The 18,419-nt window shown below is 60.2% G+C and overlaps 2 protein-coding genes across 2 annotated transcripts in view; one reads left to right on the top strand and one right to left on the bottom strand.

Annotated features, from left to right (window-relative positions):
• The window catches only part of PGBD5 (piggyBac transposable element derived 5), a 140,637-nt gene that overhangs the window by 96,353 nt on the left and 25,865 nt on the right, over positions 1 to 18,419 (top strand). The window lies entirely within an intron of this gene.
• GALNT2 (polypeptide N-acetylgalactosaminyltransferase 2) overlaps positions 1 to 18,419 on the bottom strand; it is an 80,166-nt gene that overhangs the window by 36,733 nt on the left and 25,014 nt on the right. Inside the window, exon 2 of the mRNA XM_079107635.1 lies at positions 695 to 788. Coding sequence (XP_078963761.1) covers positions 695 to 788 — 94 coding nt within the window. The remainder of the gene's footprint in view (positions 1 to 694; positions 789 to 18,419) is intronic.

Genomic DNA, 18,419 nt, shown 5'->3' with positions numbered 1-18,419 from the left:
AGCTGCGGTCCACCCTGACAAGGGGACTGCATCTACTGCTAAAAGAGGCACGGAGCAGGGAAATGCACAGGGGCACCTCACAGGCACAGCACCCAGGGCAGGAAGCCCCCGAGGAGGCTGCAGCCTGTGGCCCCCAGCTGTATCACCTCCAGACAGGTAGGGCTGGGAGAGGGCAGCAGGACCCTAGGTGCCCTTGGCAGGGCAGGAGGGGTGAACAGGCAGTGAACCTGGTCTGCGACACCACAGCGATGGCAGCTTGACACTATGCATTTGCCAAAACCCACCAACACACAACACCAGGTGGAGCCAGCAAGAGCATGGACTGGCCAAGAGAGGTCCCCTTGGGTCCCAGGGGGTGCAAAAGCCCACTCTGGGGCAGGGCGGCACGTGGAAGAGCTGGGGGTGGGGCACGTGGGAGCTCTGCACTGTCCCCCCAGTTTTGCTATGAACCTAAATATACTCTGAAAAGTCTACTTTTTAAATTTTCGTGAACACATACCATTCTGTATTTTCTATTTTATTCTACTTTCTCTTTCAGAAATTTCAGTTTCCCCTCATAAACTTTTAATCATATCCCCTGCTGGAGGCCTGGCCGGAGCAGCAAACTGGTGCTCTGGACAGGGTCCAGCAGGCTTGTGAGCTGCATTTCCCACCCTAGGGGCCAAGAAGGAAGCAGCCTGGCCTGGCGCAATACCTGGAGGGAGGGTCTCCGCGCTCTGTGCTTTCTCGTCTCCGTTGCTGTGGTGAAGGTCTTTCTTTCTAACGGGGTCAATTTCATTCCAGTCCTCCTGGGGGAACAAAGACACCAAGTGAGCACGCCTTCAGCCATCAGTTCCGCACTGCATGCCTGGTGATGCCCCGGGTCCCGACAGTGAGCAAGGGAGGGCTCCCACTCTGAGGCCCTCTCCTCAGAGCCCGCAGGTGGCCGAGAGGCCAAGGGGAGGAGAAGCCTTCCCAGGGAGTGCCTGCACTTGGGCCACACACCCGTGGGAGGATGCGCCGGAACCCCAGAGCTCCGAGGGCGTGGGAGACGGGCAAAGCGCATTGGATAATCAGCTCCACATTGGTCAGAGTCACGAGAAGATGGTGGCTCAACATCCCAATGACTCGTGGACACCTCCTTGAGGGGCCAGGAGCCCTGCCAGGAGTCACATGAAGCATGCTGACCCCATTGACTGACGCGTGGGCAGGGCCCCAGGGCTGGCTGGGGGCGGCGTGGAGGGGGCCAGGATCAGGGCTGCAGCTTCAACCCGAGTGTGCAGCCGGAGGGGACTCGGCTCTGCACGTTCCTTCACCCACCTGGGCCCACGACGTGCTCTCATTTGTCAGCGCTAAGTGGAGCCAAGGGGGTTCCACCGCCACAGACCGAGCGCAGCGCCCACCCTCTTCAACCCGATTTCCGTGCATCAAGGAGGGCCTCCACCACCCAGGCAGAAGCCCCTGGGCCCCTGCTGTCCACACACGGGAAGCAGCGGGCAGGACCTGTCCCACAGCCCAGCTGGTCCTGTCCTGGTGCATGTACGCCACACTCCCAGGCCAGCACGGCTCTGCTGGCGTCTCAGTGTACGGTGGGATGGGCAGGAAGGGTGATTCCTGGGCCAGCAGACTGTCTCCACATGCAGCTTGCTTTGCAGATGACCTGCTTCCTGCTCCAGGGGCACAGTAACTAGAGGGAAGCCGGCCCAGCCTCTCCTCAGGCAGCCTTTCCCCCCCTGGTTTCTGCAGCTGAGGGCCACAGCGGCTGTCACCTCTGCACAAGTCGGGCCGGCAGCAGGGCACGCGGGACAGGAACCATTCCCCAAGGGGGTCCCGACCCCTCCCTGCACGCACAGGGCCTCTCAGGCTCCAAGTGCCCTGCCTAAGTTAGGCCACATGGTAACAAACGCATTAAAAGGTGTCTGCATTCCAACTTAAAATATTTTTCTTGCTGCAAAGATTCCGAAAAGATACTGGTGAAATTATTCGGTTTAAACTTGAAACTGAATGCTGGCAATGATGATTTTGCAACAATGTAGGTGAATAGGAGCAGTGAACACTAACACGCCTGCCGGGTGTGGCCTGCTAGAGGGCCGGCCCAGACTTTGAGCAGGCACCACTTTATTTTGTGCTTGCTCGTAGCATCTTGTGATTTCCCCCCACAGGCATCTGGCCTCCTATAACATTGACTACCGGATCAAACCATGTAACCTTCTATGGAATAAAATCTAAAGGCGGGGGACAGGAAGGCAGTGGAATGAGACAAACATCATCACCCTGTGTGCACGTACGATTCCATGAATGGTGTGACTACATCGTGCACAACCATAGAGAGGAAAATATGTGTTCCACTTGTGTACGATGAGTCAAAATGCAGTCTATAAAAGTAAAAATAAGTAAAATTTTAAAAATCGAAAGTCAATGTTGCCCCTGGGGCCAGTGACTCTAGAATCAAGTCACCATCTGTGGCAGTCCCAAAATCAACATTTTTACTTCAACCATCCCTGTTTTCTTAAAAAGTAAACATTTTCTTCCTCCCCGGATGGAGCCTCCCTCCTCCCGCCCCATGCCCATCAGAACCCTAACGCACACAGGGTGCACACAGTACCCAGCAGGAGCAACAAGCCCACTTGCAAATACCCACTGTGTGCCAGCCTGTCCTCACCATGACAGACCTGGTGTCACACAGTTCCTGTCCTGCAGGAGGATTCCTGAAACCAGAGAGGTCAGGCGATCTGTCCAGGTTGCACGTTGGTGGTAAGCTGAAGCTGGCCCCTTCTAAGTCAGGATGAGATGGAGGCCAATGCTCGAGTGAAGCCAAGTCACAGGACATAGATCCTGGGCATGTCACAAAAACCCAAGAATAGCTGGGCACAGCGGTGCACGACTGTAATCCCAGCAACTCGGGAGGCTGAGGCAGGAGGCCTGCAAGTTCAAAGCCAGCCTCAGCAACTTAGCAAGGCCCTAAGCAACTTAGGAAGACTTTGTCTCAAAATAAAAATAAAAGGTGCTAGGGATATGGCTCAGTGGTTAAACACGCCTGGGTTCAATCCCCTGGTACCAAAATACAAAAACAAAAACCTAAGGATACATTTCTAAGGGCGCATTCCCAAAGGACTGTCTGGTCCTGCCTCGTGGTCAGAACTGTGCCTGTCAGTCAACCCCTCTGGAGGAGGAGGACCACGCCCCATGGGGATGCCCCGTGGGGCACACTCACATGGAAGCTCCATCCAAGCACGGCTCAAACTCTCCTCTTCCCGCATCACTCCACCATCATCTGCCACCCCACTTCACAGAGGAGGCCGCCGAGGCCCTGGGTACCACATGCCGCATGAGCTGGAGCTCAGCCACCTCTTCATGCCCAGGAGCTAGCTCCCTCTCCCCAGTTGAGGAGCCAGGCCAAGAGGAAGTGACTGATGACCACCTGTCCAGGGGCCCAGGCATGGCCGCATAAGCTCTGCAAGCAGGGAGTTGTGGGAGGAGCAGGCAAGGAGCACAAGATGCCAGGGGTGCTCCAGCTGGCTGCATGACCTTGCCACGAGGACCGGAGCGCTGGACACATCCACTCACTACCCGCGGAAAGACCAAGACCCTGGGCTGCCGAGCGAGCGGCACTGCAGAGGAGCACAGGCCCCCCCTCCCGCGCGTGCGGGGGCTAGCGCAGCTCTGACACACGTCTGGCTCCTCTGCACAGCTCAAGTGCACACCCTGCCCACGTCCCTCTTACAGCGCACCCAGCGGAAGTCAGCGCAGCAGAGCCAAGTCCCACAGAGATGGGGCACCCCCGAGCTGCTTCTCTACCACCATGACCACATGGCACAGGAGCCGATGCACCCTCCTGAGCAGATAAAATGACAGTGGCAGCTGAGTGGCATTATTTTCAGAAACAGCAAGTCCAGTAGTTCGGGGGAGCCAGCACACAGCCCGGTGCAGCCCACACAGGGGCAGGGAGTCCAGGCACTGGTGAATGTTAGAATGTTCCTGAGCCACTATGCACGTCCTTGCCACGCAGCTCACTTGAGGCGGAGGCGAGGCCAGGCCTCCCAAGGCAGGCAGCACACTGCCGGGCCCAGGCAGGGCTGAGTGGCACAGGGCTAGTCCGTGGCACACCCACTGGACTGAGCCCACGCAGTGTCAAGACCGCCAGCACTGACGGTGACAGTTCTCAGCCCCAGAACCTCATCAACGTGACTCGCTGCACACGAGACCAGACAGTGACCAAGATCAGCACTGTGTGCACCGAGCAACTGCCCATGGCACCTTCGTGCAGCTCAAGTGCCAACACCAGCTTTGTTAGAGAAACACAAAGGCTGCCCTGGATCCTCCGCTGAAATGCATTCTGTCACTGTTGAGTTATTTCAGCAACCAGTCCATGTGCTCACAGACCAGACCCCACAAACACCCCCGGATAGGCCATCCATCCACTGCCACGCCTGACTGCTCATATGATAAGTCCTGGTGGATCTGGGACATCCCAAGCCTCCTGTGCAGAAGGCTCAGCCCCCAGGAGGTGGAGTTCCTGGGAGGTGGGGCCTCCTGAGAGGTGGGTGGCTGTGGGCGGCCAGGCAGGTCTGTCCAGCCCGGGACCCTCCCTGCCTCCAGCTGCCCTGAGGCGAGGAGCTCTGCTCCGGCCCCACTCTCTGCCACAAGGCTCTGCCTCACGCGGGCCAAAGCCATGGAGCCCACTGACCCCAACTGCAGCTCTGCCACGGTGGCCACAGCACCTTCCTCCTCCACGCTGCTCTTCTCGGATCCCGTCACTGCGGGGGACGCCGACACACACGCACAGCCAATCTGTGCGACGACACTCGAGGTGTTTAAAAGGCCAGGTTGATAGACTTGTAAAAAGAGGTAACGTGTCCAGCCCATCTCCAGAGGTGGACGCCCGCTGCAGCAAAGAGCCTACACTCCTGAGTGCTGCTCACTCCAGGGCAGGTGGCAGGGGTGAATCGGCCTGCTCCTAAGACGCTCCTAAGCTCCAGTGACCACAGAGGCCGAGGACGCGGTGCCTCCAGCTCTTCGGGCAGGTGCTCCCCAGGGCCTACAGAGGGCTCGGGGGTACATCGGGGGACCAGGCACACACTGGCACGTGGTCACCGTCTTCCCCTTCTCTTTTTCAACAGGGTATGCAGCCAGCAACCAAACAACCAACAGGTGTGACTAACTTTCTGAAAAAGGGTCCCTCAAGATGGACGGGTTCCCATCGTGGCGCACCTGGGCCGAACCCAGCACTGGGACTGGTGGGAGGGCTGCATGAGGTGCAGTGTGTGGCGTGGCTGGCGGGGCCGGCCCACTGCTCCGTGGGCTCTCAGGCCACCTCTGCTCCCCAGCCCAGGCACAAAGCTGGCCTGTCACCTGGACTCTAAGAACAAGCACAGGTGCAAAGGCTGCCCCCATGAAAGGCGGCGCCCCTTGACTCTTGGGCCGCCACTGTCCGCGGCCTTGGGGAGCCTGTGCCCCTCCAGTGGCAGCTCAGCCCCCCAACCTACCCCCTGCAGGCGGCCAAGTAAGATGGCTCCTGACAGCCCACTCTCGAGCCCCCACCGTGCGGGCAGCTGGCCGGCCTCAGGAGGGACTTGGGGGCTGGGGTCTCTTCCCCTTCCCACCACGACCTCCCTCTCAGCCGAAGCGCATCCTGGCGCTTCAGGAAGGGTGCACTTCACCAATTTGGCGAAAAAGGGCATTTCATGAAATTAAAGGCATCTCAGCAAAGATCTCCCCATGGTTTCTGCAAAGAGCTTATATTTAAAAATGAAGACCACAGGGGCTGGCTGTGGCTCCGCGGTAGAGCGCTGCCTAGCGTGTGTGAGGCACTGGGTCTGAGTCTCAGCACCATGTAAATAAACGGAATACGGATCCATGAACAACTAGAAAATATGTTTAGAAAGTAAAAAATTAATAAATAACAACCCCAAGCAGATGAAAGTGGTGGGAGAGGCTGAACCAGCAAGGGGCACCTGAGGGTGGAGCCAAGGAGGACACAGAGGATGACCCAGGGCACCTGAGGGTGGAGCCAAGGAGGACAGCAGGATGACCCAGGGCACCTGAGGGCGGAGCCAAGGAGGACACAGAGGATGACCCAGGGTACCTGAGGGCAGAGCCAAGAAGGACACAGAGGATGACCCAGGGCACCTGAGGGCGGAGCCAAGGAGGACACACAGGATGACCCAGGGGGCACCTGAGGGTGCAGCCAAGGAGGACACACAGGATGACCCAGGGGGCACCTGAGGGCGGAGCCAAGGAGGACGTGCAGAGCTCAGGGCAGGGGGCCACGTGTCCAGCCACATCCACACCATAGGCGGCTTCTCACTCACCACCTCTGCACCAGGTCAGAACTGGCTGCAGAAACTGACCCTGACCTGCAGACCACCTGCAAGAGGAAGGAAAGGCCCAAGGAACCCAGGAGGCACTCAAGGGCCAGAACCCGGAACTAGGTGAAAACTCCCGATTAACACTCCGCCCTGCTCCCCAGGACCAGGCTGGGGCCACCAGCCAGTGAGTGGGAGGGACTCGGCCTCAGCCACAGGACCTCTCAACTCCCATGGTCCCCCACACAGGGACAAGACCTTCCCCAACCTCGAGGTCCCAACAGCACATCACCCTCTCTTCAGAGGAGAAGAGGCGGACACTGGACAATGCGGTGAGCACATTAGTCGGGGGGAAGAGCCGCCTTCTCCACGCTGCCCAGGGATGGGCCCCAGGGAGAAGGGGACCAGGTGAGGGGACATGTGCCAGGCTGGGCCCCCTCCACCCAAGGCCAGGTCAAGGCTGTGCAGCCCTGAGGGCTGAGGATCGGGCTGCCTAGAGACACCGGTACTTCCTGGTCCCATCCTGTGCAGGAATCACAAAGGCACTGAGCAATGTGGCACCCTGAGGGCACGGACTGCCCGAGCCCCAGATGCTGGGTGCAGTCTTCAGTGGCCACTCACGGAGCAAAGCAACCCGATACCCTGGAAAGAGCCAGGCTTCCTGGACCTCAGTCAGACCTCAGTCTTGGGCATCTCCTTCCATCCTCGAAGAAACTCGAGGCAATGGTGGACGCGGAGGGGCAGGGCCAGCCTGTGCTTATACAGCAAGTCTGTGGCCTTAAGCATCCCAGAGAAAGGCTTGGCCAGAGGCAGAGGACACCCCACGTGAAGAGCAGGGGCCACAGCCGCCCACAGGCAGCCCCCAGGCAGGGGCAGAGGAGCGCTGGCAGCCAGGTGCAGCAGATGCCCTCCCGGACACCGTCAGCCACCGTGCTCCACCTCATCCAAACACAGGGTGGAAACCTCACCTGACCCTAGAGCTGCCCCTGCCCTATGCGAACACCTGCAGGCTGCACAGGCCTGGTGAGGCCCAGGTCTTGGGCGCTGCTTGGCTCATCCACTCTGCCCTCTCTCTCAGCCTCCTCCACTGGCTCCCAGTCTACCCCGCAGGGCAAACCCAAGTGCTCCCGAGGGAGAGGACACAGGGCCAGGAGGCTGCCGCCCTGCATACCCCTCGGTGGTCCACAGGGAGAAACGACTGGGACACAGGAATAGGCCCAAGCCTTGAGGCCCACAGGGTCCTAGCTCCACGGCACCAGTCAGCTACTGGGTTCCTGATGAAGATGGGCTCTAAGTGGAACCTTGTGTGAAAAGAGGGTTCCCCAAATAAGAGTGTTTTGCAGGGCACAGGCCCTCCCCACCCAGCTTGGCAGAGGCCGCAGGAGGCCCAGTGTCACCTCTACTCCATGCCTTAGTCTCTCCATCTCTAAGAAAAGACCACGAATGTTGGCCCGGGCTGGAGTCCACCTCGAATCCTTCAGCAGAAGCGTCCAGGCTGCCCCTCCCGTCTGGGCTCTGCAGGCCTGGTGCTGTGGAGTCCTGCACAGCTGCTGCCTGGAAGTCCTCCCAGAGTCAGAACCGGACTTCCACACCACCTGCTGCTGTGGCCAGCTTGTTGCACCACACTCTCCGCACCCCTGGACTGGGCTCTGCTTCTCTTCCCCATGTTCAAGGTCTGATCACTTCCAGGGACGTGCACCCTCCTCGGCACACAGCTGTGAGATTGGACAACGGCACACTGTCCTGTCACCCTGAGTGAGAAGAGGACCAAGTCCACAGGCACCAAGAGCCCCCAGGACCCCTGCCCCAGGCCTGGTGGCACCCAATCACCTTTCCCATGGTTCTGCCTTTCCCAGAATGTCACACAAGTAGAACCACAAGGCATGTGTCCTCCTGGCCCTGCTCCTGGCCGCAAGAGCCTTAAAAGCTGTCCAGGTGTGCACGGCCCCTGCTGCCCTCCTTCTGCGGGTGGTGCTCAGTCATGTGACCACCCCCTCATCATCAGGATGTCCATCCTGATCCCCTACAGGCTCCTGCGTCTGCCCTGCTCACGGGGAACCCAGGGAAGGGCTTATAATCACTCTCTCTTAGAAACAGTCTTCAAATAGCAAAAGCCTCAGACCTCACGGGTCTCGTTCAGCCTGATCACACTGAGTCCTGACAGCCCTGCCTCTGCTGCCCTGGGCTCTGGCAGTGGGGGACTCCAGTTTTCAATTCATGGACAGTCCAGTCGAAGCCATGACTGAGTAAGAGACAAGACTCGGGAGAGGTCAACTCCTGGGAGTCAGCAGCAGAGGACAAGGACCAAGCCCACTGCAGAAAGCTGGACAGAGCCCCAGGAGAGCCAGCACTGAGGAGTGGACCCACAGGCCCTGCTGAGCTCGTGATAACCAACCTGAGACTTCTGCTCAACAGAGGATGGGGGGCAATGCTCTCACAGGAAGGACCAACGCACCCAGGAGGGTAGCCCATTAGGCCACACCCACACTGGTGGGGGACCCACCACCTGGGTGGGTTCTGTGCATGCGGAGCAGCCCCAGACCAAGCCCACCAGGAGAGGCCCTGCAGTGTCCAAAGGGTCTGTTCACAGACAGAAGCACGAACACCAACCCTGAAGGCCCTCAGCCAGTCTCACCACATGGTGATGTCCAGCCCGACAGATGCATATGTCCGCCAGGGCTGCTGCGAAAAGACCACCCACTGGGGCCCACACAACAGAGGCCTGCCATCTGGGTTCTGGAGGTGTAAGGTCCAGGGCCGCCCCCTCAGAGGTCATGAGAGAACCTGCTGCAGGCTCTTCTGCAGGTGGCCGTAGCTCCCAGTCTCTTCTTGACTCCCGTGTGTCTGAGCACCTTTCTACAAGGGCTCCAATGACAGTGGACTGCAGCCCACCCTAGTGACCTCCTCTTAGCTAGGCTGCCTCTGCAGACTCCACCCCCAACCAGGCTCTGGGCTGGGGCTGCAGCTGGTCGCATCTGCTCACCTGCGGGGACGCTTTGCTCATGCCTCCCCAGAGCTGTCTCATAAGGGCCAGGGTCCACCAGGAGAAGGGTGCAGGGGCCTCCTGCAGACTCCGTTTCCCTCCCACTGCTGGCTGTTTGTCCTAGAGGCTGGCAGCCGAGCTCTGAGGCAGACTCGGGGAAAGTCGGTGTGGAGGTCAGCAGGCCCCACGTGGAGGACAGTGTGGTGAGTGAAGTCTCCATTCCACACCTTGGGCGTACCCGGCTTGTTCTGACAGGACTGCATAACTGGAGACATAGCTCAGGGACAAAATGCCCCTGGGTTCAATCCCTAACACCGAACAAAACCAAGCCGAGGACTGAACCCCGCAAAGCACCCACAGCAGCAGGAAGGGGTGGAATTCTGGCCTCATAGCTCCCAGGAGCTCTCTCACAGAGGTCTGTTGTTCTCCCCAAACAATGGTTGGAAGAGAAGCCATTTCAGAGCCACCCAGGCGGACAGTCCCACGTGACCCATCTGCACAGCTCAGTGTTCGGAGGGGCTGGGCACCAGCAGCTCTTATCAATGCGTCAGTGCCAGACTCCAGGCCAGGGAGGAACGTGAGGCTCTGGAGCCGGCCTCACCGCCGTCAGTGTGCCAAGGCAGGAATACGAGCCCTCTGCATCTTCCTGCCACGGGGTGGGCCCCAGGGACGCGGCTCACTGCGACTGACAAAGGAAACCCACAGTAGAGAAGTTGGGCTGGAGTCTGAGAGCAAGTGGGGCTGAGAGGCCGGGAGCTTCAGACTATGTCCTCAGACGAAATGGTGGCCCAAAAGGTCCCCAGCCACATGCCCGAGTCCCCAGGGCCTGCCTCTTGCATGAAGCGTCGCAGTGCAGGTTCATCCTCCAGCACACCCCGTGTGGGAGGAGCAGGGTGCTTGCACACTGCCACCACCACATGCACGTGCTTGGAGCCAGAGCGAGGGACAAGCATGGGGCGGCCTGCCCAGGCAGACCGCCGCGGGGAGGGAGATGCCCACACGGGGCAGCAGGCTCAGTGCCACTCTCACTGCTCATTAACACGAGCACTGGCCTCCAGCGGCCTGTCTCCCTGGCCTCCTCCCAGCCATGTGAGACCCAACAGCTTCCAGATGTTTTGCCAAACCCACAGTGAAAGGGAGTCTGATGCAGACACGTGCACGTGACCCCCACGCACACAGCAAGTTCACAAGGCCTGGACACGTGTGCTGCGCGCTGGTGCACTGTGTTTGGAATACTGACCCAACCGCCCACATGCTCAGAGCCGGAAGAACTTCACCCAGCCTGGCTCTGGCGTCTGTGCTTGTTAGAGAAGCAAAGCCTGAGCTCTGAAGTTCTCAGAGACCCCCACACGAGGGCTCCCCATCTCTTCCAGAGACCACTCTGGAGCACAGGGAATGCAGTTCTGGGAGAAGCCACCTGGGGAGCAGAGGGTACAGGGACTTCCTGCTGCTTAAGGAGATAGCGCTGCTTCACATGGACAAGTCGGGTGTCACCTCCAACATGGGCCACGTGTCACCACCAGGGAACACAGACTGTGGGGTCTGATCCTGATCACACATCACACAATGCATATTCCATGCTCTCTCTTCTGAACCTGGCAGCCCCTGACAGCAGGGTGCCCACCCCCCACAAAGGACCTGTGCGTGCACTAAGGGGTGTGAGGGTAGCTGACAGGAAGGTCTGGAGAGGGGGACACATGCTCTACCCACAGGCAGCAGGTCCCTGGACGCCTGCTCCCGGCACTTGTGATGGGGGAAGCAACCCACAGCCTTCAGTCCAGCTCCAAACGGCACTCACACAAAGACCCTTTTTGATTCCCGGTCAGGAAGAAGGGAAAATACCATTTCCAGCCCAGACAGAACATACAAGCTCGTACAGAGAGACGGAGCCACTGCAGAGAGCGAGAGCCACCAGACCCCAGGCCAGCAACAGGCCACTCGTCACCTGCCGCAGCCTAGACCGGGGGGACGGGGGCCTCTGCCCCAGGGACCTAAGACAGTGCAATGGTGCTGTCCTCAAAACATCCTGGGGCCCGGGGAGGTGGGGAGTGCCCGAGCCCACAGGAGGGCCTGCAGCAGCAGCACGGGCACCCCCTCCGGGGGCTCTGGGCTCTGCCTGCAGGGCCTCTAGCCTGGGCGTGGCCACACACACAGGGCGTGGCCACACACACAGGGCGTGGCCTCAGGAGGCAATCTCCCTTGAGGCCTGGGGAGATCACGAGGGCTGCCAAGGACAGGCTCACAGGCCAATACCAACAGCAGGTTCAGAGGCCACCCTGGGGAGCAGTCCCAGAACCCTCCTCCTTCAGCAACCCCTTGCCCCCATGCCACGCCCCTGAACGCCACAGCCCCATCAAGTCAGCCGCCTCCTCAGGAGCTCTCCCCATCCTGGGGACAGCGTCTCAAACCCCAGTCTCTCACCACTGCCGTCCCACTGCCCTGCGTGGGGACACCCACACAGGCTAGTGGCGCTCTCTCTGAGGCAAAGCGAGAAGAAAACAACACCCAGGTTTGCTTGAAAACACGCCAGCCTCCTCCCAGAGAAGCACGCGGGGGCACGGCCACGCAGCAGCTGGTGGCAGAGGCAGCCTCTGCGGCACAACCACCCCCACTGTGGCGAGGACCGGAGCCCCCCACTCAGAGGCCGACCGTCCTGAGCTTCAGCCACAAGCACGCTGGGTGACCCTGCGTCTGTGGAGATCTGGTGAGGAGCTGAGCCAGCCAGCTCTGTTCGCAGGGACAAGGACACAGCTGTGGGCAACTAGCATCCCTGTGGACCGTCGGTTTACCCTCCTTGCTCTCAAAAGCAGTCTGGCCTGGATCGTTCGTCAGTCACTCTAGGTACCAGGAAGGAGCCGTCAGGTCAGGTCTCTAGAACCGACAAGAGGGCAGCGCCTCCCAACTCACTCCGGCAGCATCAAGGTGGAAGAGCGCCACCACGCCCTAGCCACACCCCTGCGCCAGTGGACGAGCAGCTCCAGGCGCTGAGGCGCAGCAGGGCTCCTGGAAGGGGCTGTTCTGAGTAGGATCTGGCTGGAGAGCCAGGTTCAACTCGTGGGGTCAAAGATGAGCCACTACAGGCGAGCTCCGAGACACCCCCGGAGACGGCAGTGGCCCTGGGCACAGCAGGACATCCCAGGACACCACCCTGTGTGCAGCACAGATCCCGGGGGTGAACAGAGCACCTGGGGCCTGGGGGCCACATTGGCAGCGTGTGGGCCTGACGTTCACCAGGTGGTGAGAACAACATCCTAAGCCACAGGACTGAGCGCTGGGGACCAACGCCCTTCTCCGCATCCCTCGGTGCCCGCCGCAGCTCCACAGAGCAACCGTGGCTCCATGGACACCAGGCACAGGCTGTGCGGAATGGGGCACACACTGCTGCTGCCGAGGCCGATGGCCATCCTGCACTGTCTCCTGCCTGCAGCCACACAACCAGCACCTCCAAGTGAGGACGCCTGTCCAGGGAACCCGCAATCTCTCTACTCTCATTGTTCAGATACAAAGTCCAAGCCAGAGAAAGGAAGGCCCCTGCTCTGCTCCTCCGAGATGGGGACATAGTACCTGGTCCCCCCGCACTCAGAGGGCTCTGTCAGGAAGGGACAATCAGGCTCCTGAGGCCCCAGAGGCCAAGCCAAGCCCAGCCGGAAGTATGCTCTCCACCAGCCACTCCACGGCACTTCAACAAGGCCTACCCAGCTGCAGGCTGCCGCTCTGAAGAGCAGTCACGGCAAGGAACGGGGCCTCCTCTCGGCCGCCGCAGACTCCAGGGGAGTGGCACTTCTTCCTGGTGCAGTCACTTGAAGAGAACGCAGTGTTAAGATGAGCACAAACTGCACGGCTCATGGGTGGTCAGGGAAACCAGCCCTCCCCAGTGCGCCCCCAGGTCAGACAGGAGGACAAGCAGCAGCTGGCCAGCAAGGATACGAGAGGGCAGCAAAATCATGAAGAGCAACTCAGGAAGGAGCTGAAGGCACAGGGCCCGCCCCACATGTGGACGCTGACCTGGGCTATGCAAGCTCCAGCAGTCCTAGAGAGCCTGGACAGAGCGCTGCGGGTGGACCAGGGTGCACGTGCTCAGTGCCAACAGCGGCACACCAAAGCATGCGTAAGGTGGCAAACGTCACCATCTGTGCACCTCATAACAACTTTCAAAAGTCAACAAAGAAGGCGACAGGCAGGCTGCGCAGGCCCTGGGAGTCCTCGGGAGGTCCGCACGCTCGGCGCTCTAGGTCAGCGTGCTCTGCTCCAGCACGTGCGTTCGCCACAGCGCGAGGCGATCCCAGAGACGGCCCTGATCCAGAGGAGAAAGATGAGCTCTTCAGAGCCACCACGAAGGGCCGGGAAAGCCGCGTCTGCTTCCAACTGCATTCCTGGGAGATGAGGAAGGGACCTCCACACACACTGGCCCGGTGACTGGTGTGGAGAGGTGCCATGCTAGAATCGCTTTCTTGCTGCGCTCGTAGCGCTCGCTGCCACTGAGCAGCGCAGGTCAGGCAGGGGGCAGCGGGAAGCAGGGGGAGGAGCGCCTGGCACAGCCGCAGAAGCGGGCCACCCAGGAACCCAAGCGCAGGAGCAGGTGCTCTCCAAGCGTGCCCACACCCTCCCGTGCTGAACTTGAGCTTCACACGGGAGGTCACAGCCACTTAGGTCCATACCCTCGGGGGGCAGGCACGGCCAGATGGGCACCCTGTCCAGAGGCCAAGAGGCGGTGCACGGTGGGCAGAGTTGAGAGCAAACGCAAGCCCCCAGCAGCTCTCCTGGCATACTGCTGTTCACGTACACACACACTCAGGCAGAGCCCATCCAGCTACAGAGCACAGACAGCAGGGTGACCCATCCCTTCAGGCTGCCCCTGGCTCCTGCAGACCAGAGGCCAGCCCCGCTGCTTGGGGGCAGAAGATGAGCTGGCAGTTAGGAAGCTGACCCCAGGGTGAGGAAAGGGAGGCTGGGGAGCAGAGAAGCTGTGGCGGGGTGGGGGCAGTGTGGCCAGCAGAAGATTCTTGTCTGGCTATGTGGAGGCATAGCAGCCAGCCACTCTGGCCTGGGTGGCTGTCCAGTGCCTAAATTCAGCTGGACCAATTCATACTTCTGGGCACTGCACCACTCTGTAAGTCTGTGAGCCGCGACTGAAACTCACTGAACCTCTGACAGCAGGTTACTTCCACGACACAAAACAACCACATGTCCAGAAGGCTGAGGTCTCAGGTCACAGGCAAAGAAGACAAAGACTAAGCTTCCCTTAGAAGGCTGAGGTCCCCAGGTCACAGGCAGAGAAGAAGACGACCAAGCTTCCCTTAGAAGGCTGAGGTCCCCAGGTCACAGGCAGAGAAGATGAAGACTAAGCTTCCCTTAGAAGGCTGAGGTCCCCAGGTCACAGGCAGAGAAGACGACGACCAAGCTTCCCTTAGAAGGCTGAGGTCCCCAGGTCACAGGCAGAGAAGACGACGACCAAGCTTCCCTTAGAAGGCTGAGGGCCCCAGGTCACAGGCAGAGAAGAAGACGACCAAGCTTCCCTTAGAAGGCTGAGGTCCCCAGGTCACAGGCAGAGAAGATGAAGACTAAGCTTCCCTTAGAAGGCTGAGGTCCCCAGGTCACAGGCAGAGAAGACGACGACCAAGCTTCCCTTAGAAGGCTGAGGTCCCCAGGTCATAGGCAGAGAAGATGAAGACTAAGCTTCCCTTAGAAGGCTGAGGTCCCCAGGTCACAGGCAGAGAAGATGAAGACTAAGCTTCCCTTAAAAGGCAGGCCCCACTCTGAAGCCACCAGATTCACCACTTTGCAGGCACGTCCCCTGGAATTCCACAAAAAATAAAACAACAAAACAAAACAAACAGGAAAAGCCTACTCTGCTACTGCCCTCTGCAGCAGGGCCACGTTCCCACCACTTCACTATTGGTGGAAGGGGCACCAGCCTGGAGACACGGGCAGCACGGGAGTAGGAAGAAAGGCTCAGACAGCAGCCCAGTGAGTGTGTAGCCCATCACAGGACCACCTGGCGAGGTGCTGGCACTGCACCATTCCAAGGAACCTCAGGAGGAAGAGCTGCCTGTGCACCTGGGTCTCGTCCATGGGTACTCGGGGCTGCCACTCCACATCCACCCTCTTCCCACCTGCAGCTGCCGTCACTCAGGCCCTGGGCTCGACAAGAGGGGACCCTGGGCACTGGGATCTGGGTTGTGCGATTCTGATGTGCTCCGGCTTCCCCACTTGGAAAGGAAGGTCTCCAGGCCTGTTTCCGCATCCAGGCCTAGGGCAGTATGGCTCAAGGCTGTCAACAGGGAAGTCAGGACCCACAAGTCCAAGCCACACGGCACCGCCTCAGCTTGGCCTTCCTGACGTAGACCTGCAACTCTGACCCCTCCATGCCCACAGGGAGACAGGCTCGGCCAGGGGAGTGCTGCCAGGTCTCAGAGCAGACAAGTCACTGAGCTCTGTGCCCGGCATCCCCAGCAGGGCGAGGCCTGCAAGCAGAGGCCCACTCAAGTGGGGTGCGGCCCTAGAGCACGGTCACAAACCGGCCAGCAGAGGAAGGGAAAGGACTCGGAGGATCAGGACGAGGCCACACAGAGATCACTCCCAAGCCCAATTCCCTCCTCTCCCCTTTTTCCTTCCTCTCAGCACATGCAGCTGATCCACTGCAATGCAGATCCAGCCCATGCCCATGCCCAAGCTCAGAAGAGACACCCGGGGTCTGTCCAGGTGGGGTCCTGCTGCCCTGTGGGGAGGAAGTCAGGAGGACCCAAGTGAAAAGCACTGGCTCCTGCGTCACTGAGCGATGTGCTCTTCGCTCGTGACTGCCCAGCCTACAACCCCCAGCCGCACCCTTCGCTGGGCCTGCCCACAGCAAGTGGCCCTCTGGCAGCTTCTGGCCATGCAGAACAGACTGGCCTTCCTAAGGCCCCACGATGGAGTCCAGGGCAAGGCCAAGGCCTGCTGGTGCTCTTGCGCTCAGTGAGCGCCATCTGGCTCCCCACGGAGATGGGTGTGAGGCGGGTGGCGGGCAGCCTGCCTTCTGTTGGTGTGAGAAGTAGCTCGCTGCTCTTGACAACAGCCTTGGTCCAGTGAGTGCCACGCGCTTTGTCATGGAGGACACGGGCAGCGATCGTGCCCATGCTTGCCTCGAGGGGCTGCGGCACCCGAGCTCTGAAGCACCAGAACACACCTTGTGAAGAGGAGCAGCACGACCTCAGGCAGAGGCTGCAGGCTGGGGAGGCAGAGGCCACGTGCCTGGTGGAGCTCCTGTCAGGAGTCAGTGGCAGACACGACTTTGGACCCAGGAATTCTGAAATGCCAGGATCCATGCTTAGGAGCACAAGTCAACCTCCCGTCCAGGCTCAGCCACATGCCTTGGCTCCCTGCCTGGATCAGCGTCCAGCGCAGAGGCCAGCTGGGCTTACCGAGGGCAGGGAGGAGGCGCACACACAGCCACAGGGCATCTTCTCACCCTCACACCCTCATCTGACACAAAAGATCACGGAGGCTCAGGACAGCCCGAGGCTCAAGTCCCAAGCGATAAAGCCAAGCCTGCCACAGGCAAGGCCCCCTCTGTCCCCGGGGGCAGAAGCACGGACCACGGGGCTTGAGCCTCCAGGCTCCTGGTAACCTCTACTGGGAAATCAGGTCTGGCAACCTCTGTGGCTCTGACCCAAGAACCCACTCAGCAGAATCTACAGGTCCTGCACCAGCACAGTGGGGATGGGGTGGGGGTGAAGCACCTGCAGCAAAGCAGTTACAAAGACAAACCAAAGCTCAGCAATCCACGCAAAATGACGTCAACAGCCCTGGTCCAGAGCGTGCCACTCACCTTGCTGTGGAGGACACGGGCCACAATCTGCCCACACACGCCTCGAGGGGCTGCGGCACCCGCATTCCGAAGGTGTGGAACCTCAGACAACAGAACGTGGGTGTCAGGGACCCCCGCACCCTGGAACCTGTGCCCCACCGCACACCCAGACACCAACGCCAGTGAGCCAGGACGCCAGCCCAGCCCGACTCCTCAGAGAGGGGCACAACCCCACCTTCAGCGCAGGACAGGATGCCACTGCTCCTCCCGGAGGTAACAGGACGGCTCGCCTTCCAGCTCTGAGGACCTGGGGTGCAGTGAGGTGCAGCCTCAGGAGGGCCCACGGCACCCACGTGACACCCAGGACAGGCAGGCAGGCAGCTCCAACTCCCACCCCAACACAAGCAGCGCCAGTACATGTCCAGGAGTCTGGACCAGGCCTGGACCCTCTGGCAGTGGGCCCGTGGGAAGGGCCAGTACAGAAGTGCGGGAGACCAGCAGGGAGGTTGCGCTGCCAGGCGCCCAGCTGCTTTCTGTCACAGAGCAGAGAGGACACGGATGAGCGGTGAGATCCCGAGTGCCACACAGAAGGGTCAGAAAGAGCCATCCCAGCCTCAAAAGCAGCTCACCCCGTCCCCACTCCCCAAACAGGGAGGGCCACTTCCCAAGACAGATGCCGTCTGCAAAGGCCATCACGCCTGGACAACTGCCCTGCACGAAGTGGGGACAATCAAGATCTCCACTCCAAATGCCAAATCAGAAGGATAAAGGGCAAGCCATCAAGCCCAGGAGGACAAGTGAGCACGTACTGCCACTGACCTCCACGTGGGGCTGGCTCTCCTAGTCGGGAGGCGATGGAAAGCTCAGGAACCGAGTGAGATCTGACCACCTGAGCTCACATTCCCCTCTTAAAATAAGTCTGGTGGAAACGTAGCAGAAGTGTCACAACTTGTCACATGCAGCCAGCACAGGTGACAGGAAACCCAGCTGAGAGCAGCACCCATGGGAGGAGCTGAGGAGCACTGCTCATGCCAGGCCCTCTGCTGCCCCACGTCCAGAGCAGGCCCGGCAGCTCTGACCAACGCCAAGGCCTGCGTGCTCCCTGCTGAGGCTCGGGGCGCTGGTCCAGGTGTGCAGGACCACAGCTCAGGAAGGCCATCCTGAGGAAAGAGGGACTTCCAGAGCAGGGAGTCTGGGGACAAAGGACCAGGAGGAAAGGGCTTCCACCCATGATGGCTCGGGCTCCTCCGACAGCTCGCGGCACACACTGGGAAGAAGGGACACCCCCAGGTCCTGGGGCGAGGCCTTTCTCTAGCTGGGGACCGCTTCTGCTTTACCACAAGCGAGCCTAGACACCAACCCCAGC

The sequence above is a fragment of the Sciurus vulgaris genome (genome assembly GCF_902686455.1).
Source record: "Sciurus vulgaris genome assembly, chromosome: 12".
Classification (NCBI taxonomy): Eukaryota; Metazoa; Chordata; class Mammalia; order Rodentia; family Sciuridae; genus Sciurus; species Sciurus vulgaris.
The sequence above is the reverse complement of the archived record's forward strand: the minus strand, read 5'-3'. Positions and strand labels throughout refer to the sequence as shown.